Source organism: Cavia porcellus, unplaced genomic scaffold, assembly GCF_034190915.1.
Source record: "Cavia porcellus strain 051 isolate PalLab524CR breed Dunkin Hartley unplaced genomic scaffold, mCavPor4.1 scaffold_12, whole genome shotgun sequence".
NCBI classification, from domain to species: domain Eukaryota; kingdom Metazoa; phylum Chordata; class Mammalia; order Rodentia; family Caviidae; genus Cavia; species Cavia porcellus.
The window spans coordinates 33,889,652-33,917,500 of NW_026947495.1; the positions used below are offsets into that span (position 1 = coordinate 33,889,652).

Genomic DNA, 27,849 nt, shown 5'->3' on the forward strand with positions numbered 1-27,849 from the left:
TTGAATAACATAATGTAACCTTCTCTTTAGTCAACAATCAATGGTAACATGGGTTCAGTGGTCACACACACACACACACACACACACACACACAATTAATCAGGGCAAGGACAGGAAAACCAAGAGCTACAGGAGATGATGTAAGTAAAGATGGTTTTCAAATAAGAGATTATGAAGCTTTTAACCAGAACACTGATGACTAGAATAAAAGGAAGAAAAGCCAAGATAAAAATTGAAGGCATGATGGCTTGGTTTGGAAGTTAGTTGGATGTAAGAAGCAGCCAAATGAAAGAAATCAACTATGGACAAAATTTTTTAACCTTAATCAAGAGGTAGTATTACTCTTTATAATAGTAAGCAAAAACATGCATAAGAAGCTCAGATACTTTGTGGTCTTGAAAATGATGGGTCGTTTCTGGATGAATTAGTGTGTATGTGTCTTTAGGATGTTTATATAAAAAGCTATAAATACGTGTGTTATATTAAGATGCAGTTATAGAAATAAATGAGGATTCCAAGGGAGAAAAAGTAATAAAAAGAAGAGGAAGATATTAAAAAGGACCATCCAAAGAAGTAGGAACACCACAGCAATCTAGGCAAAGAATTTCTAGTGGGTTGACGTTAGAAGCAATGAAGAAGGGAAAATGCATATGGAGTCTGTGAGTAAGGAGGAAAAAATGCTACAGACATTCTAAAAACAAAACAGCACACGAGAAAAGCAGATATGGCCCAAATAACCACATGGCTTCTAAAAGAAGCCAGAAGCTGGACTCTGACCTCTACTTTACATGGAGAGCTATTTGCTGGTGCTAGGAGAAAGAGAAGAAACAGAACACTGAGTGGGCTGCAAGGGGCAGTAGCACTCTTAGAGGAGGTGATCCTCAGGGCTGTGTTATGCCAGAAAACCCAAAGAACCCAAGATCTCATGATGTAGAGAAGTGCATGAGGCAAAAATATCGGGAGCACACGCTGGAGCTATCCATCTACCAGGGCTTGAGGTCACCTCAGTCATGAAGCTGTGGGGCCGTACAGACTAGCCGACAATGGAAGTGACTAAATATCAGAGGGCATGGTATTCTAGAGAGACTCCAAAATATAAACTCATGTACAGAAAAGAAAGTTGGGAGGCAGAAATAGGGCAAATAGTAGAAGCTAGAATGAACTAAAGGTTAAAAAAAGGCAACAAGAATGACTGACTGCTTAATTTGAGAGTATAGGACTAGAGTTCCAAAATATCTGTTGGGGGTCAGGATGAATACTGAAATTTGGGGCAAGGGTAAGCATTCAAGAGTTTCGAGTGGAAACTGTTATGAAGACGGTTCAGATGGAAGCAACTGAATTTGACAAGGGTAATGCATGGGGATGTGAAAAAAAGTAAACAGTGTGATGTTTATGTACCAACCCATAATTGATATGTGCTACAAGAATGTACTAATAAAAAAAGAGACAAAAAATGTTCGGGAGTGGTTTTAAGAAGAGCAGCTTCAACCAAGATGTGTGGGATCTGGTATAAGGGCAAAATAGTGTAAAAGAATGAATGAGTGAAAACAATGAAGTGATTGCAGATAACTAGCTCTGATAGATGCTTGCTGTGGGGATGAGGGTAAGGAAGTTGGAGGGGAAATAGTAACCAGGTCCAAAGTGTGTTTTCTGTGCAATTTTTAGTAATTGAGATAAAAACCTCTCTAAACAGAAAGATCTCATGGAAAGAGGAGTCATTCATGAAGCAACTGGATCTCAAGAGGAATGGAAGGGGTATGCAAAAGGTGCTTGGCCAGGAGCTAATTAAAGTCCTAATGTCTCTAAGAGGCTCAGGACAGTGAGAGTACTGGACAAAGGGTCTAAAGTCCTACATTTTAGTCCTTTTTACCTTTATGCAGTGAAAAGGATTCACAGTATGGGGAAGAAGAGGAAATTAAAATGTTCCTGATGGGCAGATAGGTACCTTGATGCAGGAGTGAACAGACAGAGAAAAGAATGGAAAGGCTACTTACAGAATCAGAGGAAGAGGACAGTTCAAAAGCCCAAGACTCGGTGAGTGTGAGTCTCTGTTCAAGGGACTTGGGAGATACAAGGGGTGTGGAAGGCCTATACACACATTTCAAACTGGAGGCAACTTGTCAGAAAACAGTTTAACTTTTTTCTTTTACTGTTTTATTCTGTGCAACAATACAATTCACGCTTCCTTGAATAACTTTCTATATTTTAAAACCCATTTTAATATCCTCTTTAGGAGAGTATATTCAGAGATCCAAGGTGGAAAAATTAAAATAAGATGGTCACTTCGAAGTATAAAACAAAAGTGGTACAAAATATCTGGTTTTTTTTAACAGAGTGAGTATGGAAAAACTTAGCATTAAAGTCTAAAAATGTAATTGTAGCTTGGTAGCATGGTTAAATATGTATACTCTGGTCTTTTTGACAATTGTATTCATCCCTTTACAAAGCCTTCAGAAGTTCCATCACAGAAGCATGGATGCTGTTTTGATCTATTTATTACTCTTAAGTGTTCAGAGAACTGTCCCTATTTTCTAATTAACACTTTTAAAGATAAAAAGCCATGTATTAAATCAATCTGAATGATGGTTGTTTGTGAATCCCACAAGATAAGGCAATTTGCATGTTCACTTTGTACTTACAAACTAAATCTGCACATCTCCAAAGCAGCCCCTTATGATGTAAACCTTTTGTGAGTATTTGTAACTTGAAAGAAAGTTTGGCCTACCACAGAAGCAGAGCCAATTATCTAAAGGGCTTCGTTACCAAATATGATTAAGATACAAAGATGTTGGGCTGTTATTTTATATGATTTGCTGTGGAATTTAGGGAAACAGCTCTTAAAACATTCAGTATTATAGATTATTACCTTTTATTAGGGCACTGATGCAACTCAATTCCCCCACCAGTTAACTGATTTCAAAAGTAGCCAGTTGCCACTCACATGGGGTAAAGTTCCTTTGATACAAATTAAATTGCTTGCTGATGAAATGCACCTTTCAGCGACCTGTTTGAGTTTCAGCTGATGCTGTAGCACACGCTGTGATGTGAATTCCAGTATTGGTGCTAAATCACAGTGGTGATTTATTATTGGATTTTCAGTCCTGATGAGTCAGCACTGTAAGATGTTTACCAAATTAGACTTTCAAGAACAATGGCATTTCTCTCATTCAATAGAAATCTTTGTTGCCAATTCAGGCTATTATTTCCACATGGTTATGGGGTGGTATGTTCACACTTAGGGCTCTCATCAGATAGTGTTTCTTTGCTTTTTCAGGATCTGTCTTCATTAGACTTCACGTGCTCAATCAGCTTTGAAAGCTTTGATTAAAAACCCTGGTCGCCATCACGTGACAACGGTTCCTTTATCACTTCTAAACAGTTCAAACTGTGCTTTCCTTTGCCAAATAAGTCAAGAAATAAGAAATACCATATTGACTAGTGAAAATCATATCCAATTTTTTTCTTTTATTTGAAATAAAGTAAAAAAGCAGTACTTAGTATCTACTAATCATTGTGAAGACCTCTTTAAAGGTAAGACCCAGAAAGCGTAGCTGGAACAGTGGGTGAGATGGTGAGAATGTGGCAGTGACTTTTGTTGGGGGAAAAGCTGAGGACTTTTTCCTCTATTCAGTAAGTGTTTATTGCCCTTCATTCCAAATAGGTGCTGTTACACTCTTATACTTGCTTCTGGTGCAAGGGTAAACGTGAAATCCTTGTCTTCATGAAGAATATGGCCATAAAAAAACAAACTCAATGAATATGTAAAGTCACGTCAAATTATAATTTCTGCAAGTGCTAGAGATCTCCACTAAAATTAAGGTTCTTTAAACTTCAGCAAAAGCAAGCAAAATAGGGCCTGCTTATTCCAAGCTCACTTCTGAGCGCATCTGAATACAAGCTTTTGTAACACATCTTGCAAGCAGCAACTTCTTGGAAGCCCATGAAGCGTTCTCAGTTATAAATTCAAGCTAATTGTCATAGAGCTTTATATTCTGAATCTAAATGGAAATAATCAGGATGTATCACGCTGACTATTCCAGGCATGTTTAGTGTGATCCAGTCCAGAGAAAGAGCAACTACGCAATCTTCAAGGACCTCATTGATCACTGATTTAGGTAATTAACAAAACCGTACTTTTTTCATTATTAGGCAATAGTTATAATGAGATCAAATGCAAACCAAAAAAACATTATTAGCAGCTCAAATCCTAGAGCAACGAATCTCAGCATTTGGCTTTTGTTTTTACTGCAAAACACATGGCAAATGAAGTTTACACGTGGCGCGAAGTTTCGTGGAGGTTTAAGGATTTGCACAATCCTGGGACACTGACTACAATCCTACTCCCCTCTCATTCACTCAGGAATGCTCATGGGAGTATCAGTAACTGGAAGTGGAATTAGGCTAGAAATAACCCTGATTCCTCTGATCTAGTTTATTTTTAAGTAAATCATTTGAACAATGATTATTATTCACAAATTACTTATGAACTGCGTCCCAAAGAATCACAACAAATGTGTGTACCAAAGCAAGACATTGAGAACCACTGACCCTACTGACTAACTTCTGCTAAGCTTAGCCATAGGTGCTCTGAATTTTTAGAAATTAGAAAGTAGAATTTTTAGAAATTCATTATGTAGTTAAATATCAACAACCAAATCCAAGTAGTGCCAAACACTTAATTTGCATTAGTGCTTTTCTCTTATATGGCTTCCATTTTCTCTTTCAGTTTAGTGGCAGGAAAGGGAGAGAGCTGGTTAGCTCTCTAGAAAGCAGGTAGTTCCTTTCCTCTGCAGCCTTGATGTCTTTCAGACCTCATTGACAAAGTGTTGATCTGCGGAAGTAGTTAGCTCAGGTCAAGTGTTCCTGCAGCCCAGCCTGTGAGCATTCACTTCAATCGAAATCCCTGTGGTCCCTGCCAGCAACTCTGGTCCACAGATGTCTCCGGATGCGGCCCCACCCTTGCTTGGTTGCTGCAGTGGGATTTGCAGATGATCTGCACACCAGAGTCATTACCAACCTTAAGGGGGACTTCAATGAAAGGTAGGAAATATGCTGGCTTCACAAAAGTACTTTTTAAATATTTGATATACTCAAAAACTTTTTGAGAAAAATTGCTTTATTTTTTATTCAGGTGGGACATTTTGTTCTTTGTGTGAATGAGTTCTTTGCTTATGGGGGTGGAGTAAATGTGGTTTTACATACCTTAAATTTAACTATAAATTCTTCTGAAAATGCAAACTGAAAGCACACTTTCCTTCTCATTAAATTCCATTAAACCAAAGGAAAGATCTAAGTAGAACTGTAACAGGATCTAAGCAGAGCAGTAAACCAAAAGTACAGGACTGCCTTGTAAACAGTACTACAGAAGAAGGGTCGGCAAGGTCTGCGTCTCTGTGCTGCCTCTACATGCAGTCCCTGTGGAAGGCAGCTGTACACATTAGCCTAGCTGCTTACACTAAAGAGCATTACTGTAGCACCTTGGAGATTTTACTATGTCATTATTATTCTCATTATTATTATTGTGAAACTGGAGACAAGTTCAACAGAAAATTAAACCATTAAATATCACATCTCTAAAATGATTGACAGACCACAGAGAATATGTGAAAACTTTGTTGAATTAGGATTAAGAAAAACTATATCTTACAGGCAATCTTTAAAACTTCAAGAAGAGGAAAGAAAATGTGAGAAAAAAAGAAAAATAAACAGAGTAAAGAACATGAAGATAGATTGGAAGAAGCAAGAGCTGAAAAAGGGAAGAAGGGAACGGGGGAGGAAGGGAAGACAGAAAGGAAAAGAAGACAGAATGGAAGGGAAAATGAGACAGTAATAGAGTCTACGGAAACTAAGAATACTAACATAGAGATTTAAACACCGCACTTTCAGAGTAGATCGGTGAAACATTAGAAAGCACAGGTGTCTCTGTAATTGTGATGCATTGGTAAAACTCACACTGTTAAATGAGCCTCAGATTCTCACTTGTACCTGCATGACATGGAAACACACTGTTAGTGCACTGGGCTCCACTCCAAAGACTGCCAATGTAAGTACATGACAGTGGAAACTTGGAAATCCTTCTGTCTCGTGCTCTTCTAGTTTTGAAGCATAGAACTTATAAATTTATATTTTATCAAAAAAGTTCATATTTTATGTCGTGTCTATACTGGGCTTTTATATGCATCAACTGAATAGTTTTAAGAACATGCCTCTGTTTTATAAGAAAAATATTCTTAAAGCATGACAAAGATTCTGTTATTTTTTTTCATGGAGAAATGGTTTGAAGGCCAAATGTTCACATTTAGTTTATGATCCTAAGAATTAGAAGAAAACAAAATGCTTTACAATGATACAGAATTAGAAATAAAGGAAATAATTTGCATAGTCTATTATCCACATCTTAAAACACCCGAGGACAATGAGCAAAATATCAATCTAAAGATATTTGATACTTGTTTTACAGTGTAGATATAAAACAAGAAACCCGACACCTATATTTTAAGTAGATATATTATAGGAGGATGTGCTTTATGAAATTACTATTTACAAAGAACACGCCATATCTGACTGTCTATGAGAACAAATGAAATTCTATTAATTATAAACTTATTTCATGCTGAAAATCTTTGTTTCCACTATAAATGTTCTTCTTAATGGAGAAAATATTGAAGAAAACTTTTCCATCCCCATCATATTACTTTATGCTGACCACATGGTTAGAAATTAAGATTTCTAAGATCTTAAACATCTAACACATATACAGATTTCTATTTCTATAAGTATAAATTATTTATTCTTTTGGTTCTCCATTCATCAATCTGTAAATGGAGAAAATATAGAAAATGCATGTATTATGGATTTGCTTGTCTGCACTCCATTATGGAGCAATCCTTGCCCACATTTAAAGATTTACTTAAAGAGAGTTTAAATATAAACAGATTCATATGCACGTTCATATATAATGGAAGAAGAAAATGCTATGGAATTTCCTCTCTAGTTTTTTATACAAAACACCACTTTTTACATGTATATTTTTGAAGTATCCTTTCCTAAACATTCTTTTTTTTTAACTCTTATCAGTATAAAACAAGAGAAACAGATAATTCTGTATTTATAATATTCTTAAAATTTTTTCTTGGTGTTTATTCTTGCTTAATCACAAGGTTACTAGTGTAGCAACATGTTAGCTGTTCACCCTGTCCAAAAGAGTAGTCTAAATTTACTAAGAAAATATGAATTTAAACAAAGGCAGTTGCTACTATATGTGGCTGCCCGGATCTGGGCTTTCAGGATGATAGAGAAAAAGAAGGAAATGATATTTTACCTCCTCTAACCAGGATTGTTAATGCATCTCTGTGAGATTTATTCATCTACAATATTTAAATGTATTTGTAAATCCTCTGCATTTTAACTAGCGTCATTACTCTTTTGTGGTATTTTTTGTTATGAATGTACACCAGTTTTGCCAAAAATTCCCTATTACTTCTCTTTATTAAATGACAACAATCTGTGAGAGTTAGTTCTGCATCAGCACTTCAATTTCCTTATGAAAAATTGTTCTTTCCTTTGGTTTGTGAGCACTTCCAGTACTATTGTTATAGAATAAAAGGAATGGCAGCAACTCACATGGTAATCTTGCTTCCCTTGCTTGTCTTGTGGACCATTTCATTCTGTCTTGCTCGGACTTTGGGCCCTGCTCCTTGTGTCCTGATAAATGGTGGACTAAGACAGCAGACTATGTGTCTCTTCCAGTTACACTTTGCCAAATATGCTCTGAGATTTAACCAAACATTCTCACCAGTGTATAGAATGACATACATCCTTGCTAAGAAAATTCTTTCTATCTCACTGAGATTTATTTTCTTTTAAACCTAAACACAAACTACCTCCAGTTAATGGATATAGTGTTTTCCTGTGTGTGTTGAAGATGCTGGCTCTTCGAAGGACGTCAGTGCAGGAGCAGCCCACCAACTTCCTCATGGAGAGTCACAAAAATCTGGCTACCATCAGCATCGTGGCCTATTCGTAAACGTGCTACCTTTCTTTTTTTTTTTTAACAGATACTGGAATCAAACACCAAAACCAGTTGCAATTCTCCCAACCTTTTCAGGTCATAATAGAATTTTGGACAGATTGGGCAAAAATTTCGAGATTATTGAATTGATAAATGTCACATAAATGAGAAAAGTAACTGAACACATTGATCTGTCATCAATAGAGTTGTAGATCAGATGGCAATGTCATCATTTATTGCGCAGCTCTTGTCTTCTTCTGCTCGAATGTACCAAATGAAGGACCCATTTGCTGACTTGAAATTCACAGTTGAGGTCCACTGATGATGCAGTGCAAAGAAGCCTGTTCTGTTCCTCTGCTCATGAATGAGCCATGCCAACCTTCACCTTTAAATAGCTACATATTTAATTATGCGATATTTAGAAATAAAGTTCAGTCACAGTTCACTAATAATATATGCCCGCCTAAGAGAGAGACAGGGATTTAGCAATTCAAAAAAAAAACGCAACTCCAGTGCCAGATTGCAATATATTAAAAAGCATTTACTTAAAGTCAAATTATAATAAATTAAGCTAGACTATAACAAAAATACAGTAAATTTTTAAAGGGTGATATTATTTTTCTATTTTACCATAAAACCTTCAGAAGTTATGGATTAACTTAAGGAAACAGAACAAAAACTGAACCCAAAGATGGTACAGTAGCTACTTTCTTGAAAACAAAACAATCTTTTTGTTCCTGCCATTTGTCTGAATTCTTCCTCCGGGTAAGCTGGACAGCTGCACTGGTAGGTTTTTTAGTCATGGGTTGTAAGCCCCACCTGGCTAGATTTGTTTAGCAGACAGCTGGCAGAATTAAATAAAAAGAATGAGCCACAAAATGCTTCCCCCGAAAAGCTGAGAAAATATTGTTTAGATGTTTTAGCCGTTTAGGGGTTTAGAATTTTCTTTCTAGTTTTTTTTTTTTTTTTTTTTTTTTTTTGTCTGTTTGTTTGTTTGCCTATATTCGTTACTATTTTATGTGACTAATTCTATGGATATTTTCACTCAATTATATTGCCATAACCAAGGTAAAAAATGCCCATAAATGTAAACATCAAATATGCATGTCTTGAACGGCTTTTCCTTTTTAGTTAGAAACACCAATTTGCAGTTTATAAGTCCCCAAGAATGACATAAGTTTTAAATTACCATTTTTTTATTTCTGCATTTTCTTTGCTATTTTTAAAGCCAATAAAATAGATTTTCTTCATCTGGAATGTTCTTTCTCACTTAAAGATAAGAAGGAGTCTAAATTGTGGGAATGGCATCCTTCTGCATCTGTTTCTCTCACAACCTATCAAATATCTAATTTTTGGCATGACTGCTGACTCCAACCGGGGGATGACATAAACCAGCTTTGTGGTTACATGTTTCACTTTTAATCTCATGGAAATAAAAATCAGCACTGTAATGTCCCTTTTCATGTGACAATTTGGGACTCTTTCAAAAGCCCAGGCAGAGGGGCATTAACCTGGTTAGGCTTAACACACAGCACACACAGGTGCATCGAGTGTTTTTAGATTGCAGGCATGAAGCAAAATTACTTTTAGTGGAGCTTTGTTTCCCTATGAAGCAGAAGCCACAAACAATGGGGACCACATAAATCAGGGATAGCAAGATACCAAAGCATGCCAGAAATACACCCAAGAATGAGGAGATGGAGTAATTCACTTAGTAACCAACCGTACAGCTGTATGTTTTGTCGCTTTTCATAAATGCAACAAGAGTATTTCAACCATCGCAAGTTCACTACTTAGTATGGGGAGAATCCAAGCTTTTCATTAAATAGTAAATATACTATGGAAGTGTCAAAAAAACCAAAATGGTTTGAATATAGTCCTGATTGGAGGAAGTCCATGAAAATAGATTCCAACTGCTTATAAATGAGCAAGGGGGAGGAGTCTACTCACGTTAGAGATAGCATGGCAGAGAAACATTAATGCCTGCGGCCCAGCTAACACCTATGAGATGACAATGAATGACCACTACAGCAGTTCTAAAAGCTACTCCAAGGTTCAAATCTATTTCTATAGTGCATGGAAATGTACTGATGTTAAGGACTAGGCCCGGAAAGCACTCTTTAATTCATTACCTAATACTTGCTTTCCAGAGCAAAAGCTTGACTTGGCCCCTCTCCACCCAGGCTATGCATTGCTCTGTGCAGTGTAGACTGTATGGAGCCAGGCGTGATCTGTTCAGTGCAGAGGCCCGATCTCTCTAAGCACTGATCTCAGTATCATGCATTTCAAATACAAGGGAGGCCTGGGAAGGCTTAATCCCCTGAGCCCAAGTAAACTGAGCATGATCTCTAGGGAGGCTGCTGGCATAGAGCAAAAAGACAGTGTTACTGTATATGCTTTCACATGGTTAGCAAAATGGGTCCCCATCAAAGACTAGGAAAACAGGCATGAGATGGAAGAAGTGAGATCACTCTAGGTTTCTGTCTGACCCTTAAAGACAATTCAATCTTGGCTGTCATCTGACAGTGTTGTATTTAGTTTGATAGACATGATTATAACTCTCTAGCCAGATAATCACAGTACAGTGCATCTTCTATATATTGGTGACTTAGCGGAATCAAAAGCTGTAAAATCCTTCTCTGTGTGTGTTACACGACTTGCTTTTTCTTCCTTAATACAAATTTCCTCTTGCCCTCTCCTCCTATCCAAGGAAAAGGGGAGGAAAAGAATTCCATGCACATTGTACATTTTGATTGTAAATTATTTTGTAAATATTTCATACAAATCCATCAAGTCTGTCCTAGGATGAATTGCATCGTAGCCAACTTCTTCACTAAAGAAAACTTGGTTCTTGTTTACTTCTTTCTGTAAGGAGAATCATGATGAATTTTAATAGGATAACCCCCTACTGTTATGAAATCCCCTCTTTTGGCCAGAGGAGCTTTGAAATTCATAAATAAGAAGTAAGCATATATTTTTTTAAGTTTTTAGACAAAAAAAAAAAGATATCTGCAAGTTTCAAACCCAACCTTGATAAAAACTCAACAGCCATACTTTTTCTGTTTCATCACCTCAATGAGCAGTATTATTCTGATACTTTGTTAAAAGACCCTTTAATTGCAAATTGACCTTCAATTTTTAACAGACTCTGCCACCACCAAGCAGTATTTTATTTGTGTATGAAAATTAATATATCCCTATTTTAGCACACACTTTTAATTGGGAATAGTGTGGACTACTTAGCAAAACAAATATTACTGGGAGATAAAGAATTTTTTTCTAAATGTTAATTCTATTCATTGAAATCTGTGAGAGAAAGAGCTTATTATTTTGGATAGAGGTAAACGTATGAGTATGGGATTGCTGTAGAAGACAGATCCCATCAATGTCATTCAAGTGACATCATAGTATTTCCTATCCTCCACCATAAAATGTACTGTATTATTTGTTGGATGAAAAGATACTACACCTTCTTGGCAAGATTCTTTATTTTTTTAATTTCTAGATTTAAATGTATAGCATAGCAGAAAATTAATAACTTCTTCCACTACCAACTCACTAATTTTAATGAACTATTAAATATATCTTTTCTGCACTTAAGGAACCAAAGAAACCAGCAGACTATATTTACGCAGAGATCATTTTCATGGTGAAGAAATAAAACCAGCTCTTCTGTAGAACAGAGCTATCACTGGGTGCAGTCACAGTACACTGCGATTTGCAAACAGGGAAATGAAGGCAAGCTCATTTGAAGGAAACTATGTGAGAATTTTAGATCAAGCCAATGCAATTACCCAAGTTGGAATTACTCCAGGACACCGAAACACACACCTAAGGTAGGTAAATTGAATAGAACTTCTCCTCAATTGCAGGACAAGCCACCATGTGTCTGACAAGTCTGGTATTTGTTCTATTTATTTGTAATTATTTTATAAATACAACTGGCCAAGTACCAGCCACTGTCACAGGAAATGAGGGATATAGTACATTCAACTAAGGGCCACCTGCATTCTTCAGGTATCCACAAAGTGAAAAGAAAATATTTTTAGAATTTGTTTTAAGATCTGATGCATCTGTTACTGGGTACTAAGGGGAGATTCTATTTTCCAGCTCATCTTACGTCTGTCTGTGACCACATGACTGAGTTCTGGCCAATAGAATGTGGGTGGAAATAAATATTTGAATTCTAGCTTGGACATGAAGTATCCAGCTTGACCCCACACTCTAACACACTCACATAAGTATGCACACACATGTACATGCACATCTTGAGGTAAGATTCTGGAAAATAATAGACTAAAAGAGTTAAAAATCCCCAAGTAACTGCTTAGAAGTTGGCTATCCAGAAGATGAACTCAAATATCAGACTATATGAACAAAAAATTTTTTTATTTTGTTAAAATTTGGAAGCTTTGGGGCTGGAGATTTAGCTCAGTGGCATAAGCACCTGCCTTGCAAGCAGGCAGTTGTGAGTTCGATCCCCATTACCGATAAAAAGGAAAAACACCAAATAAATAAATAAATAAATAAAATAAAATTTGGAAGCTTTTGCCAGAGGTGTTTGACTAGAATGTCCCTGATAAAAATGGAATTCCTTTGAATTGCAAAATTGAGAAAGTTGAAAAGACATTCCACAAAGCAAGGATGTTTTAAGATGCACTTTCATTCATTGCTTATGGGAGTATAAAACTTTTATTGGTGTTCTGAGGGTGAAAAATAGTCAAAATATATTAAACTGTAAGGACTTTACCTAATTCATATGCTTTGATGTAGTATACTTTACAACTAGAAATTGTCCTTGAGGAAAAATCAAAACTAGTGTCCAAGATTTTTCCTCAGAACATTGATCATATAAATGTCAACAACAGAGAAACAGTTAACTTAGCTTTGGTACATCTACATTAGAAAACACTATACAATTATTAAAAATTATGTATCAATTGAATATTTTAGTCATTTGCTTAATAAACTAATGTTTATCGAGTACCTCGTATATGGCAGGACTTATCCTAGATGCTAAGGATATACCAATGAACAGCAACAAAAAAGTTCCTGTTCTTTCGATGTCTATATGTTTAATGGTGAGACAAGGTACAACAAACAAATGAATAAATAAATAAAATAATTAACACTATCACAAATTGGAAAATTCTCCTCTGAAAATTGTTAATATATGTTATCCCACATATAGGCCCACAAATGTACACATACAGCACCCTATACCCAGAATTAGAAAGAAAAAGTAATGAAATTTTGCATATGCACATGCAACTTTACAATCACAAGCAGCTCAAAGTCCAAGAAGCATATAAAGTACTGAAGTTTTAGGAGTATAGCACCAGGATGTACATAGAGAACACCTGTAATTGGGCAGGTACTTCTCAAAATATTATTGTGCAAAGTAGTACTCTGTAAAGTGATTTAAATTACTCAAAAGATATTATTTCTTTTGCCAAAATTCTGAAAAATACCAAAACATGAATTGGTCTGAATTAATCGGTAGAGCTAAGGATGGAGGTGAGGGAATGTGACAGGCCAGGGCAGGGAGGAAGGGAAGGTTTCTGTGGAAGATGGGGCTTAACAAATGGCTTCGTCACTTCCCTACCTGGAAGTAGCAAAAACTTTTAAGGCAAACCAAAAATCACTCAGTTAGTGAAAAATTATCAATCACGAATGCTCATTTTCTATTAAAACGTACTGCTTTTCAGGGGATGCTTGTATGCCATACAGGGAATGAGTGATTATGCTGATTTTCATGTGCTGGATATTCTACTTGGAGTTATCAAGTTCTGAAACATGTCACGGTGACCATAATGATTATTTTTGTGCTGAGGAATCGGGAGTTATTTTTGTTTTGTCTTCATACTTTTCAGTTTTCTTACAAATTTTAAGAGACTACGGCTTGCTTTAAAAATTAAATTAAAAAATACACATGCACCACATTCATGTATACAAACAAAAGTAAAAAGTCGGCTCTTTGCTCACAAGAGTTATAAATGAAGGGTTTTTTTGTTTTGTTTTGTTTTGTTTTGTTTTGTTTTTTACCATAATGGGAACATCCACTTCATTGTAACCTCACATTCCTCAGCACGAGTAGAAATGTCATCTCGGTGTCACGGCATTGGCTCAGCCCACATTGATCCTCCCAGGACATCACTGGGCAGGAGAGCTTAAGTAAAGCCTTTGGGCTCATACCATCCCCCTTAAAGACACACAAATCATCAAGATGGTTGGTCCCCTGAAAGAGTGACCCCTTCCACACAAGCCATTCTCTTTACTAATCAGATCCCTCGAAGTCAAGGCAAGTCTGCAGATAGCATTTCAGAAGCAGACTATCTTCACAGAGATGGATACGAGAGATTGTTCTTAACTAAACTCATTAACAGCAGCAAAAAAATCATTGGGCTATGTACACATACCAAAGAGACTGCTGTTCTGGACGTATCCCACCAGCACTAACTCTGTTTGTTGGCGACAGTGGATAGCACTAAATCAGAAGGTTGAAAGAAACCTAAGTAGGACATCTAATCCATCGCCCTGCTGGCAGTTGTTCTGGCAGATTGGTATTTAGCCCTTTCTTAAAGTTTCACTGAAAGCTCTCCACTGATCTGAGGAAAGAAAGGCAAAGATATTTATATCCATGAGGTTTTCTAACTAAATGTGTAATATTTGCCACCTTCACAATCTGCATTAGTTCAAAATTTCATAAGATTAAAAGTTAGACTTGTTGATTTCAGGAAACATAATGAAATAAAAATATTTTACATTATACTCTACATTTTTTCCTCAAAGATTTTGACGAAGAGCTCATGCTGCATCTGTAGTTTAGGGCAAAGAATAAAACATTTGGCAGTTGACAGAGCAATTTTCAGAATTCAGATAGGAAGTACTCAGATTTTAGTCATTGATTTCTGACATTGATTCTATGCAAGTTAAAAGCAAAATTTTAACTTATTCTCTGGGCAGGTCATTACCTGTTCTTAGTATGATGGCTCTTAAGCACATCTCACCTATCTCTCAAAGTTATTAACCTTGCTCACAAAATAGTTTAAGAAAATATATAGATAAACTATTAAATATATTTGAGAGAACATTTTCTTCTCCTCTAGAGAATTATTATTTTTCTACATAAAATAAATACTTGCTGTATTTAGATTTTAGACAGAGAAGTGAAATTTAACAATCTCCTGACCAGATTTTGTAAAGAATTTCCCCAATCCAAATCCCTTAATTCTTTTCTTCATGGACCCTGTTTCTTCAGATTTGGGAATCTGAACTGTTTAAGATGAAGCAGGTAATATTTTCTGATGCTAATGCCCAATGTACATTGGCAGTGCTTAGTAACCTTTAGTGATTCTATTGTTGCTTGTTCAACCCCAGTTTTGTTCCTCTGGTGCCCTTCATCCTGAACTGATGTGAGCATATCAAACCAATATTCCAGTACTTATCTTTGACATTTACTGCGGAGAATGATGCTACCTCGACACAGACAAAGTTCAGAGCTCTAGGAAAACATGGTTGGCCTCAGTGTCTGAGCAGAAGAATGATCAGGCCAATAAATGTGAGACAGAAGAGTAAGAAACTCCAGTATGTGGACAGGCCTTTGGGAAAACCAGAGAAAATCCTGCCTCCAGCGTTGAATGTTAGTTTCAAGGCTTGTGACATGTCCTCATCCTTAAACTTTCTCTGGGATCATTGCTAGAGGCATGAAAGACAGCCAAGTCTATACTTTTTTTTTTTTTTTTTTTTTCTCAAACATGAAACCTGTCTCAAACACTAATATTACTGAGAGACGTTTGGCATTCGGTGTTTACTCTTGAATACTTCAGCCCATGTCTCATGGAAGGAATTTTGATTTCAGACACGGGTCGCTACAAAGACATTTTTAGGGTTTATTCTGCCCAGTACAGAAGGTTTATAAAAATGACCAAACTTCATTGTATACTTAATATGCATAAAATAGCCAAATATGTTATGGAGAAAAGTTTCCCAGGTGTTATCTTCCTTTCCCAGTAAGCAGAAGGAAAATTAAATAATTGTGAAACAACTAGCATAGTTGTAGAAAGAGCATTACACTGGCAGATAGAGTCAGAGTTCCAGCCACATGCTGTCACTTGATATAAAGAAGGTATATGTATTCTCATATACAATGCGAGATGTTGTTCTAAATAATCTCTGAGACAATCAAATTCCAGGAAGCCCTAGCCATGCAGAAGAGTGGGAATTCCCCATGGAGAGGGTATGAGATAGATGGGGTTGGGGAAAGGAATTCCGTATCAGTCTCCTGAAGCAGTAAGCCCAAGGGCAGACCGAGTCAGCATGCACATTTCAGTTATGATCTAATAGAGAGACATGGCAACATTATTGAGGGCAGTGGTGGCAAACCTATGCTGTGGGTGCCACCGCGGGCTTGCAGAAATGTCTCTCTTGGTATGCAAGCCAAGTCACTCCAGTGTTTCCCTAGCAGCCAAGCATGGGATAACAGCACACACAGGAGCAGTGTTTGACACCTCAGAGTAAGTAAGTGGGTTTCAGGTTGCAGTTTGGTCACTCAATCTAAATTTTCACTATCACTGATCTAGGGGAAAGTAGTTGTCATCATGTAGCAGCGCCTGTGTCATCACTGAGAGAGGCTGACCGATGAGACGGAAGTAGATCCAGCCCTCGTCCACTCTCTGGTAGGACCTACAAAAAGAGAAAAAAACACATGGCCCATTGGTAAGGATAAACTAGCCTCTAGAACCAGAGAAGAAACACAAAGGGGACAGCACAAGGTACAGATTGAAAACCAGCCACAAGTGGAGGCCAAAGGGAGAAAGGCCTAGGGCTGCCTGATTCAGAGGACTGTGTTTTTGGAGGAGAGCACATGCTGAGTCCCCACTGTGCATGCACTTTGCTACCAGCATCACCGACATCCCTTGTAATAACTCTCAGAAGTAGTCACTGTAGCACCCGCCAGCAGAAAAATAGTCATCATAGAATTTCTCCCAAAATGTGCGCTAGACAATGAGCTCGGTATCTAACTATATAGATTGGAAATGCAATTTACTATAGCCCTTCCCTATTCTTTTAACTATTCTCTTAGAGAATTATAATGTATATTAAATGCTTTGAGGTATCCTGTGTTAAAAAACAATTTTCCGGGAGCTGGGGATTTAGCTCAGCTGCATAAGCGCCTGCCTTGCAAGCAGGCAGTCGTGAGTTCAATCCCTGGTACCGATAAAAATGAAAAAGACAGAAAAAAAAAACAATTTTCCTTTATTAACCCAGAATTTCTAATGCAACTACTTCCCCAATATCCCCCAAAATATGTGTATGTTTGTACTTGTTCTCTCAGAAACATTTATATCTTTCTGATTTCATGTCCTTAGAAAATCACTCTGAAAATCTATGAGAGATGTATGCACTTTACAACACAAAGTGTGAAAGAAGTGTAAAATAATACTTATCGTGGTCAGTTTATGCTGGTGGAAATAAGTAAAGTGGTCGTATTAGAAGCTATTGTTCAAAGATTGGCTCTTGAAAATTGAGAGGCTATTGGTATCAACCTACAATGACAATTGCCCTGTGTGGCTGAAGGTCTAAATTTCTAGCATGATATAGACCACAGATGGGGGATATTTTTCAGCTTACAAAAATATACAAAATGAATGAAGAAAAAGTATAAATAGTATCATGTTCCATCACTGTAGAATAAATTTTCTTTGCAGGGTTGGGGGAGGACAATAAATTCCTCCCACAGTATGCTCAAATGGTGGCACAATTCTGCCAGAATGGGCCTCCTATTGTAACTTTGTATTCACAGAATGTTTTCACTAGAAAGTGTCTTTCCTGATGGTCTCTGCCATGCAGACAATGTCACTTTACAGAGAATTGTGAATTTTCTACTGTCTCCATCTCCTGAACAGCAACTGGTGCTGGAGCCATTGCCCCTGTGGGATATTCAGCTCTTGGGAAGCTCTTGGGAATATTTGTTGGAGTGGAGAGAGCAGAAAAGTGATCTCAGAAGATGTTCTGGAAATAAATAAATATAAATGTGTTTAGTGGAGCTTCTCGGAGCTTTTAATGTGCTAATGACGTGTGTAGAAGTCTCCTAAGAGTGGGTCAGCAAGACTAATTAGACTACATAGAAATTTCTAAGCTACAAATTTGTCTACATAACTGTGACATCTGGGGATCTGGGGATCAGTAGTGGCTCCTGTACTGGACTTTTCCACTTTCCTTCCTATCCTCAGCCATAGCTGCTGCTTAAGTTTACTATAAAGACTAAATGCAATAACATGAATGCTATTGCCTCACCTTGCACAGTTATATGTAGCAGAATTTCCACAAATAATGTTTCCTAGTAACCTGCAGGTAATAGAGAAGCCTTAGTTATTTGCACTTTGTACCTGGGAAAACTGAATGTTCTCAAGAATTGGGTCATTTATCTTCCTGGGAAGAGCCTAGTCTATAGCTCCTGTCTAAATCTGAAAAGCTTTCCAGGTGGCATTCCCTCTGGCCTTCGGGTGGCTCTTAGTCCTTAAGCACGGTATCACCTGTCACGATGTCATGTCTGCACAGAAATTGACTTTGCATTGAGTACTCTCAGTAAACCTAGTGGTAGCCTAACATTTGCGAATTCAATTCTTTTGAAGGGTTGTGATCAGAAAACACGCACTATCCAATTTTTCCCACACATGCCACTTCTTAGCCAGTCTATCACTGAAGGTCTGTGCAGTGTGGTCTGTTTCAGGCCCGTAATCATATCACCATTGTAATGAGTGGCAAATCCTATGTAATTTACACATTAAAAGGAGGCTGAGATGCATGGAAAAACCCAGCCCCCATTTGTCTAATGAAATTAAAGCTCTTAGCCAAATACTGGTGCTGAAAAGAGATGTTTGGGAAGGCTCCCTCCCCTGCCTCTGAAGAAGAGGGTGAGTATTCTTTATTCATGATCCTGCCTCTACCTAAATCACTCCCACAATAGGACCTCTAAACCAAGGGGCCCTGACTGGGAGCGTGATTTACGCACAGCAGAGGCCAAGCAGGGTTTACAAAGGCATTATGACTAGTTATTTTCAATGACAATTGAAGGGAAAAATAAAGCAGCAGAGATGTTCTGTGGCTTGGCAGGCAAAGCACTAAACTGCCTGCCTCCTACCTCCTCCACCAAATGGCATAAAAGAAGCTTCTGGCCACACCTGATACAGTAATTATTTTGAGATATTTTTCACATTCCCTGGTAACTGAGCATAATCCTGAAACAAGTGTGAATGATTCAGCCGTTGGGGCAACCCCACCCTTGGGTGAGCATAACTCTGGGAGGGCCCCTTGGTCCTAGGCTAAGGCAAGGCGTGTCCAGTTCATGTCATCAAGTCCTGAGCAGGTTCCTCACAGTTTCCCTTGGCTTTGAAACTACCTGACATCATCTTGAAGTGAGGTGAAACAAAACAAGACAAACATATCTGGGTACAAGTGTCAAAGTCAAGAATTTATTTCGATCATGAAGTTAGTTACTGCTCTGTAGAATGGTCTCATCTGTTCCATGAATGATAAATCCATAGAAATATGTAGGGTATTTGGTTCTGAGCACATTAAGTGGAGGCATCAAGGCAAGACTCTGGATAGAGGAGAGCCAGAATATGTAGAAAAAGAACTAATAGTCTTTATCCCTGGTTTAAACAAATACTCAAAGACAAACGCTAGAAAGAGAATGCAGTGTGTTCATGCGCTGCTCACACCCACACCTCTGCATGAGACCTGATGGATATGTTGAGAAGCTTCTTTCTTTATTTTTCTTATGTGAAGCTACGTAAGTCCAAGCTTGTTTTCCATTCCTCTTCTTTACTCTTTATTCTCTCTGTACATCTTTCTTTCTCTTCCTCAGTCATATCAAACTCTTTTCCTTTTTGAAGCATCCTCTGCCTGTAATATCTTCCCCAAGATCTGCATTCACCTTACTTTTTCTCATCCAAGAAGATTCTTGTGAGTTCTCAGTATAGACCAAATATATTCAAATATACACGTACTGCACTCTAATAATTTATACAAAATTGCAACGGTCATGTTGTAGTTGATTAGTTACAATTGGCATTGTAAATAAGTGTTAGTTATTTCAATTTTGCAGTATTCTCTCCATGTGGTAATTCCAATAACATTTTTCCTGGCCTGAAACACTTTATGGGCCCTTAAAAATAGCCATAGACCTCATGCCCTAATCTCTAACAGACAAAATACTCCTGCTGGTGTCATTCCAGATCATGTCAAGTGACATCAGTTTTCGGAAGAGGTCTTTCCTAATCTCCCACTCCATAATAACCTCTCATTTTGTGCTGTCTCTCTTTACCATTCCTTTTTGTACCTGTCTCATAATTTGAACTTATCTTGGGTTTAGTGTTTACAGTGTGTTTCCTGCAGTTAGAACATAAACTTCATGAAATCAGAAACACAAATGACTATCTTCTTCAGCACTGCTCCCGCCAACAGTGCCTAGAACACTGCCTGGTATATAGTAGTCATTCCATAAATATCAACTGAATGAATGAGAGAATGAGCTCACACAATCCGGGTTAACTTTGTAACAGTACTGGTTTAATACAATAATATTATGTAATAGTACTGATTTACATGTGTAATAACTGAACTTGGTTGGTTTCAACAATAACAATCCAAGGCATCAATATCAATGGGACCTGCTATTGCAGGATGGGAGCTGGGACAGTGCCTCAGTTTTAAATGCCAACTAAGGAAACTATCAACTCTCATCTTCACAAGGTACTTCCAAATGCCATCTTCCACCTGAGTGGAATTTTTCTTCATGGAAGCAGAAGGCAAACAGAGTGAACACTGACCCAGCTTTCAGAGTAGGTGGGGAGGAAGCACAGCCCGACTCCTGGAAGGAAGCACGCCTTCTAATAAAACCTGGGTCGTAGAGTCTTACAGACTAATGCTAACGCAGCACAAGGTTGACAAAGAATCTTTTAAGTATACACTGGAAACCCTGTTGCAGACCATGGAATAGAATGACGCCAGCCTCACCCGGGAAGCTTCAGATAAGAGGAGTGTGTGACCTCAGTACCGGAGTACCAGTGCCTTGGGCCAGAAAATGAAACCACCAATACCCATCGCTGTGACTCTTTAAAGGCAACTCTCACCATTTCTAAGAGTGAGTAGTCTTCCACAAAGAAAATCATTTTTGTTTTTATAAAATCTCCAGCCAAATGTCATTGCCTGCTTTGTGATAGGCAGACAAATACTTGGGCCAAATGAATTTATAAAATTGTGTTTTGTAATTCTATGATGCAAAGTGTTTCAACTCCACCATCATATGTGTATGATATTATCTATCAATCACTTCATTATATAGAAATATGTCATCCTTGTTTCTAAATATATATTTTATATATATTATACATATATTTATATTTTATATTATCCTTTTTTCAAAATACTAGGAAAGATTTTTGCCTGTTTTAGAATTAGTTATATTCTTGTTAGAATAACAAACAATTTCAAAAAATGTAATCACAATGTTTGTTTTGTATCACACAAACGTACTCCAAGGGTTGAGGCCTTTCTATGGCTGTTATTTTCTTGGTACTGTATGATAGTTAATTTTATACACTGAGTGGACAGAGTTAAAGGATTCTTGGATATCTGGTAAACACTCTTTCTAGGGAGACTGTGACAATGTTTTTGTAAGAATGTTTGAATCAGAAGATTGCAAAAAGAAAATCTGCCCTCATCAATGTAGACAGACATTATAATTTCTGTTGGGGGTGACCCAAATGGAACAAAATGGCAGAGGAAAGGCAGAGTTTGGTGGAGTCTCTCTCTCTCACTGTCTCTGTCTCTGTCTCTGTCTCAGTCTCTCTCCTAGGACATCCATCTTAACCTACCCTCAGAAGTCAATCCTCCTACTTTTCTCAGTCCTTCAATTTCCAAACCTTATACCAACAACTCCAGACAGTGTCTCAAGCCTTTGAACTGAATTATACCCCTGGCTTTCCCAGTTCTCTTGCTTAGAGCCAGCATATGATGGGATTTATTGGCTTCATAGCTGAGTGAGCCAAATGTGACACATACAATTTCTACTCATGTAACTTATTATCTAGAACTAGTCACAAAGCCTATTTAAATGCAAGGATGCTGGGAAGTATCGCTTTCCATGCTCCTAAGAAAGAGGAATTCGAAATGAAATTTGCCTCCAACACAGTGCCCAAAATCAAATAGCAAACAAAATGAAAGAGCTGTGATTTGATCCAAATCTGATACAGAACCCAGTACTTGCTCCATGACTGCAGTTTGAAGGCTTGGAGTACATCTAACATAGAGCAATATGCTTGAACAGTGCTCATGATAGAAAAAAAAGAAAGGGAGAAGAAACAAAAGAAAAAGAAGAAAAATAAAGTATAAAAAATGAAGGAAAAGGGAGTGAAGAAGGGAGGAAAAACAGAGGATCTTTACTACTTCTTATCTTCATGACTGATCAGTCATTTGAGCACAATAAGGCACAGGCATGATACGGTAATTAACTTGCATTCTTACAGTGTCAGCATTAAAATGGAAGGGCAAAAGATAGAGGCCAGCGTTGCCATTTTCTAGGTTTTTTGCCTCATGAACATTGCATGGATCTTCATCTATTAAGAAGGGGGAAAAAGAAGAAAAGAAAGGGAGGAAAGAAGAAAGCTAAGGAGGACAGGAGGGGCAAGACAGAGGAAGAGAGAGAGAGAAGAGCCAAAAAGGAGCCCACTGGAAAGTAAATTGGTATGTATACTTTGCCTTGCATTCATTGGCAGAGATGAGATATATAAATGTTACAACAAAAATTATTTAATAATAAGGCTACTGTATTTCTTCCTTTCAAAACAATTTATAACAGAATCAAAGAACCATGCTTTTTAATAGCCCTTACAGGAAAAGCAAGACATGGACAAGTTGAAATAAATTAAGTATCTGCCATTGATTGTCATAGATAGCACCAGCTTATTGAGTTAATACTTTATTAGAGTGCAATAGCTTAGATGATGATGGTCTTTTTATTGTTTATGTGGTAACTCTCTATTTTAAGTATCTTATCATTATGAATTCATTTAGTATTGATTGCAATAGCACTGATCATAAAGAATTAATTTGGCATTACCATGGATGTCGTATGCACTTATGTAAGGGTTCGGCTATAATTCAAAATTAATTAATATGGCAAAGTGTTATCGCTTTTGCAATTTTACATTTTTAATGTATCAAAGGTATTTTTTCAGCAGGTGGCCCCTAGGAGAAAATGCGCCCAAGGCATTCTTTTTTGGAGGACAATTTCGCTAAGTGATAAGTGGGAAATTTGCCCTTGTTTCATTTTTCAAACCTTAAAACATTTCGTATCTTAAAACATTTGAGATTTCAGTCCCAGAATTCAAGGTTATAGGGAACAAAAGCCTTAACTCCTACAAAAATGACCATGTGTGCCAAGCAGTACTACTTATCCAATGAGCAGTGTGAACGAGGATTTACTCTCCTCACAACGTTCCGTCCTTGGTGAGCCAAGGATGATGTGTCCCTGTCAGAGTAAAAGGCACTCAGCAAAGGAATTCTATTTACTTAGAACAATGTGAAATTACCCAAAGGTGCAGCTCAGGACACACAGAGAATTCCAGCGTGTTGGAATTGTTGAACATAGGTATAAGGGAAGCCAGCAAAGGTCAGGGTCTCAATCAAATGTTCTGAGTCGGGAATGGACATCGGTGACCTTCAGTTAAGAATTCACCTTGCCACTTTCCATTGCTGCTGCCATGTTTGCCTCTACACAGCACGGTGGCATGTGACACTTCTTAGGGTATCATGCTGTAGGTGTTTGACCTTGTACATATCCGGGTTACGGTAGGTATCATCCTGTGACTGTTATGGGAAACACTGATGTCTAAAAATAATCTCTACCATCAACCACTAATGTTGAGAAAAAAAATTTAAGGTTTCTTGTTATTCCTATTATAATGTTTAGGTCCAGGAGAATATCTTTCTATCCACCGAAGTTTAATCATCAGCTAATTCAACACAAAGGAGGGCTCCAACTGAATAAAACTTCAGAATTTTAATGGGATGGTGGGTTTTGAGAGACAATCTGGAGAAGTGGTTGGCAAACCTATGGGACACATTCCTCTGCAGGCTGCATGCCATCACTGAAAGCTCTAACAGGTTTGCTGCCGCTGATGTAGGGGATGGGATTGCTCCACAGGCAGACTCACGGGAAATGCCATCATAGGTCCTAGAACTCAGAGCCCATTGCAGTTACTAACAATGGGCAAAGGATTGCATATAGCTGACATGGAATCCAAAAGAAACTTTGGGAAGAGGACAGTCTAAGATCAGCCAAAGTAGCCAGCCAGGGAGCAGCCAGATGGGTCAGACCAGGTAGAAAGAGTGGAGAGTAGCTGCATGATAAGAAGCACAGGATGTTGGCAACAGTGACAGCTTCCAGTTTCAGTGGTGATTTCTACCAAAACTTAAATTAGCATGTGAAGTAAGAAATTGGCAGCAAAAATTAATAAATCTTTGCCTTCTGATGACTTAGCACGTGTCTCAGCAAAAGGAAGGCTCTGGTCAGAGACCAGATCCAGAGCAGCAACTATCAGAAGCCCAGGGTTGAGCTGCTGTGCTGCCTCCAGAAGAACTGAATCTGTTATCAAAGGAGCTGTGGATATGAGCCTTAAGAAGGGCATGGCCAGAGTGGTCAAAGATTTCTTAGGCCAAAGCCACAGAATTTTTCTTAAGATTCCTAAATTAAAATATTTTTTTCTTTTACTTAAAATATTTTTAGAAATACTGAAAATTGATATTCTCTTGCCAAAGGTACCTAAATTGTAGCTTTTAAAGGAACCTTTCAGGGAAATGCCAGCTTAGAGTCAAAGCTAGTTCAGAGAGCTCTTCCACACTGCCATCCATCACTGTAGCCATCCGCTTTCTGCTGATCATCTCTGATCTGTTTTATTTGATTTTATTATGTCTGATGGTATGAGCAGCTATGTTGAAGATAACATGAGGCATCATAGCATTGCTGATTTCCTATTATCTTGTTTTGAAGTCCTGTATCACTTTCAGCATTTTGCTTTGATTGGCTTTATTCTATTTATTGTTTGGTTTTATTCTCTTTAAAATAACAATAAACAAACAGAAATAAGCCACACTTTCACAGGCCAGCCACTGGTGTAGAAGTGCTATTGCAAAAAAAAAAAAAAAAGTGCTATTGCTACTCTTGTCTTATATACTAAATACTAGGAGGTTTTTAGTTGGTGCAAACAACAAAGAATGTTCTGCTCTTTCTGTTTCCAAAGAGGTATGTAAAAGTCTATTATTGTTTTTCTAATTACTGAAACTTGCTTTGTGACAGTTAATAACACACTGAAAATCAGATAACACAGCCACAAAACTGAAAACTCCACAGTCCAGAATTCATGGGTCCCACCAATTTGGTTTAAGCTTTCAGAAAAAGGGGAAACCAAAGCAAACTGAAGTACATAATTTTGCTCCTAACACTTCATTGTGTTCTTTGATAATAGGCATTTCAAGGTGTCACCAATGGCAGTGATGCTCCCCGTGCTGATAAACATGAGATCAGCTTCTTTCTGTGCCTAGGCAGAAATGCACATTCACCGTTAAAAATGAGCAGCGATGGCTGTCATGGACATAAGAGGGTGTTCTTTATTTGTGCTGTGGGAAGCAATAATGGAGATTTACAGTTCTCCAATATAGCATAGGATTTCCCAGAATGCTGACTAACGGAAGCATTCGAGGCTTATTGATGTAGCAGTGCATTGAAATCACAGGTTTATTAATAAATAGCTTCATGAAAGATGAGGAAAAAGGAGTCACTGACTGACATGAGGGCACCCAAAACAGGAAGACCATGCAAACAAAGCACGTGACTCAAGAAATGTGACCAGAGCATTGACCAGGGGAAACAACTAAAAAAATTAAGCATTCACGAAAAACATCCAAGTAGAGTCTGTGCTAACAGAAGCTTTTTATGTCTATTTGCTGATTTTAAAAGCCACAAATATCTCTCGGCATTTCCCTCCCTAAGGAAGACAATATCAGAATATTTGCACAAGTTTCTTAAAATTATACTAACAGAAGATAAACAAAGCTCAAGATATAGAAATATATTTTATACCAAAAGAAAAAAAGAGAGAAAGAAAGAAAGAAAAACACACTGAAACCAAATCCTCATATTTCTTGGCTCACAGTAGCAAGCTGACTAGTTACCCAAAATGAGCTTCCTGCAAAATCACTCTGTTCTCACCACAGGCGCCATTTACCAACTGGGTGCCGCAGACACCAGGCTGGCTCCTGAACTTCTCTCCTTCAATTAAGCTGCGCAACCTGTTACCATTTTGCCAATGGACTCTATTTACTTAGGTTCTGCATAACTTGCCAAGTGCTCACTCCGTGGAATTCCCAGCAAAGAGAAAGAAACAATTGGGGGAAATTTTCGTTAACATCCTTTCTTTTAACTTTCCACAGCAGAGGGGAATGCATCAACGTGGAGCAGATGCGCTGAGACCAACTGCTCTCTTCCTCATGATTACAGTGGGTTATACCTGTGGATAGGCAAGCTAATTCTCCTGCAAATGTGCAAGAGAGGGTAGTACTGACGTACAATGTGTAGTCCTGGAGGCTTTGTTCTCACATAATAGGGTGCTTCATTTCACAAGACCTGGCACGTAGAGAACACTGAAGCAAACAGCCCCCATGAAGTTGGAATCCTGATCTGTGTCTGTATGGCTTGCAGAATGCCCTGGTTCTCAGCAATGTTGACATAAATATTGTGGAATTTCTTATTTGGAGTTGGAAAGTAATGATTCTTTCCACTTAATGTGCTCAGTGACTCTGCACCCTATTGTTTTCTGCCATTTGAAAATGCCCGGGGATGTCATTATAACTACATGTATCAATATTAAACCTTTACAAACAGTTGACTAAATGAGCTGTTATTATCTTTGTTTCTGAAAATAGTGTACCTTTTTACTTCATTTATCAGTAACTAGGTATAGTCGATTGTGCTCTGGTATTGATTCCAATATCTATACCCATCACAGACTACCTTTCTTCAAGGTCACTGTGAGGTCAGGTTATGATCAATATGAATTGACTGTCTGAAAATAAATTTATATAGCTGACATAATTGCAAGTAATACCCTTTTCAAATTAAGGTGGACCATTTATGAAGCATATGTGTTTGAAACATTAGCGGTAACATTATCCAACTCTGCATAATGAACCAATCTTGCTAGAATTTACAAGTCCTTTTTGTATTACTGAAAGCTGTGTAAACTCCATGATAACCATTTCTAAATCACACCTGCAGAGCTTCAAGCTTTGGGTTTAGTGTAGATGCTAATTATGTTTTCCAAGCAATGATATTTTCCTACGTAGTCTCTGTGCATTTTTATTTCCAATTTTCAAGTCTCGTTTCTATCAGTGGTATTTAAGGGTTCAGGGTGGAATGTTTAGTCACCCTCATCAGAGGACCACGTTTGGTAAAACCAACTGTCTTGAGTAGAAATAGCATCATCAAAGGCAGAGCTTATTCCAGTGCCATTCTGTACCATGGGCCAGTCGCACTTTCCGGAGACGCACTTGTGATCAGCCTGCTAGCCACTGGATGTCACTGACGCTTACATAAATGGAGCTTAAGGGGCATTTATCTGACTGTAAAAATCATGACTTCAGTAGAAAGCAGTTTAGCTAGAAACATTTCACTCAGGCAATTTCTAATTTCAGAAAAATAGGCTCATAAAGCTCACAAAGGCGATACCCAACTTCAAGCGTGATTAGTTTCAGTTGTTTGTTTCAGCTTTAAC

General features: G+C 37.7%; 1 protein-coding gene and 1 long non-coding RNA gene across 10 annotated transcripts in view; one reads left to right on the forward strand and one right to left on the reverse strand.

Moving 5' to 3' along the window:
- Positions 1–2,786: 2,786 nt before the first annotated feature.
- On the forward strand, positions 2,787–27,634 carry LOC134478278 (uncharacterized). The gene is made up of 5 exons (XR_010050786.1): positions 2,787–5,040; positions 11,613–11,847; positions 20,771–21,161; positions 22,601–22,762; positions 26,510–27,634. It is a non-coding gene; the product is annotated as an uncharacterized LOC134478278 (long non-coding RNA).
- Positions 15,880–27,849, reverse strand: part of Gtdc1 (glycosyltransferase like domain containing 1) — a 472,440-nt gene continuing 460,470 nt past the window's right edge. For all 9 annotated transcript variants that reach the window (XM_063259040.1, XM_063259037.1, XM_063259038.1 and 6 more), the window contains one exon: positions 15,880–16,696. In XM_063259040.1, coding sequence (XP_063115110.1) covers positions 16,610–16,696 — 87 coding nt within the window. In that variant the 3' untranslated portion in view covers positions 15,880–16,609. The remainder of the gene's footprint in view (positions 16,697–27,849) is intronic.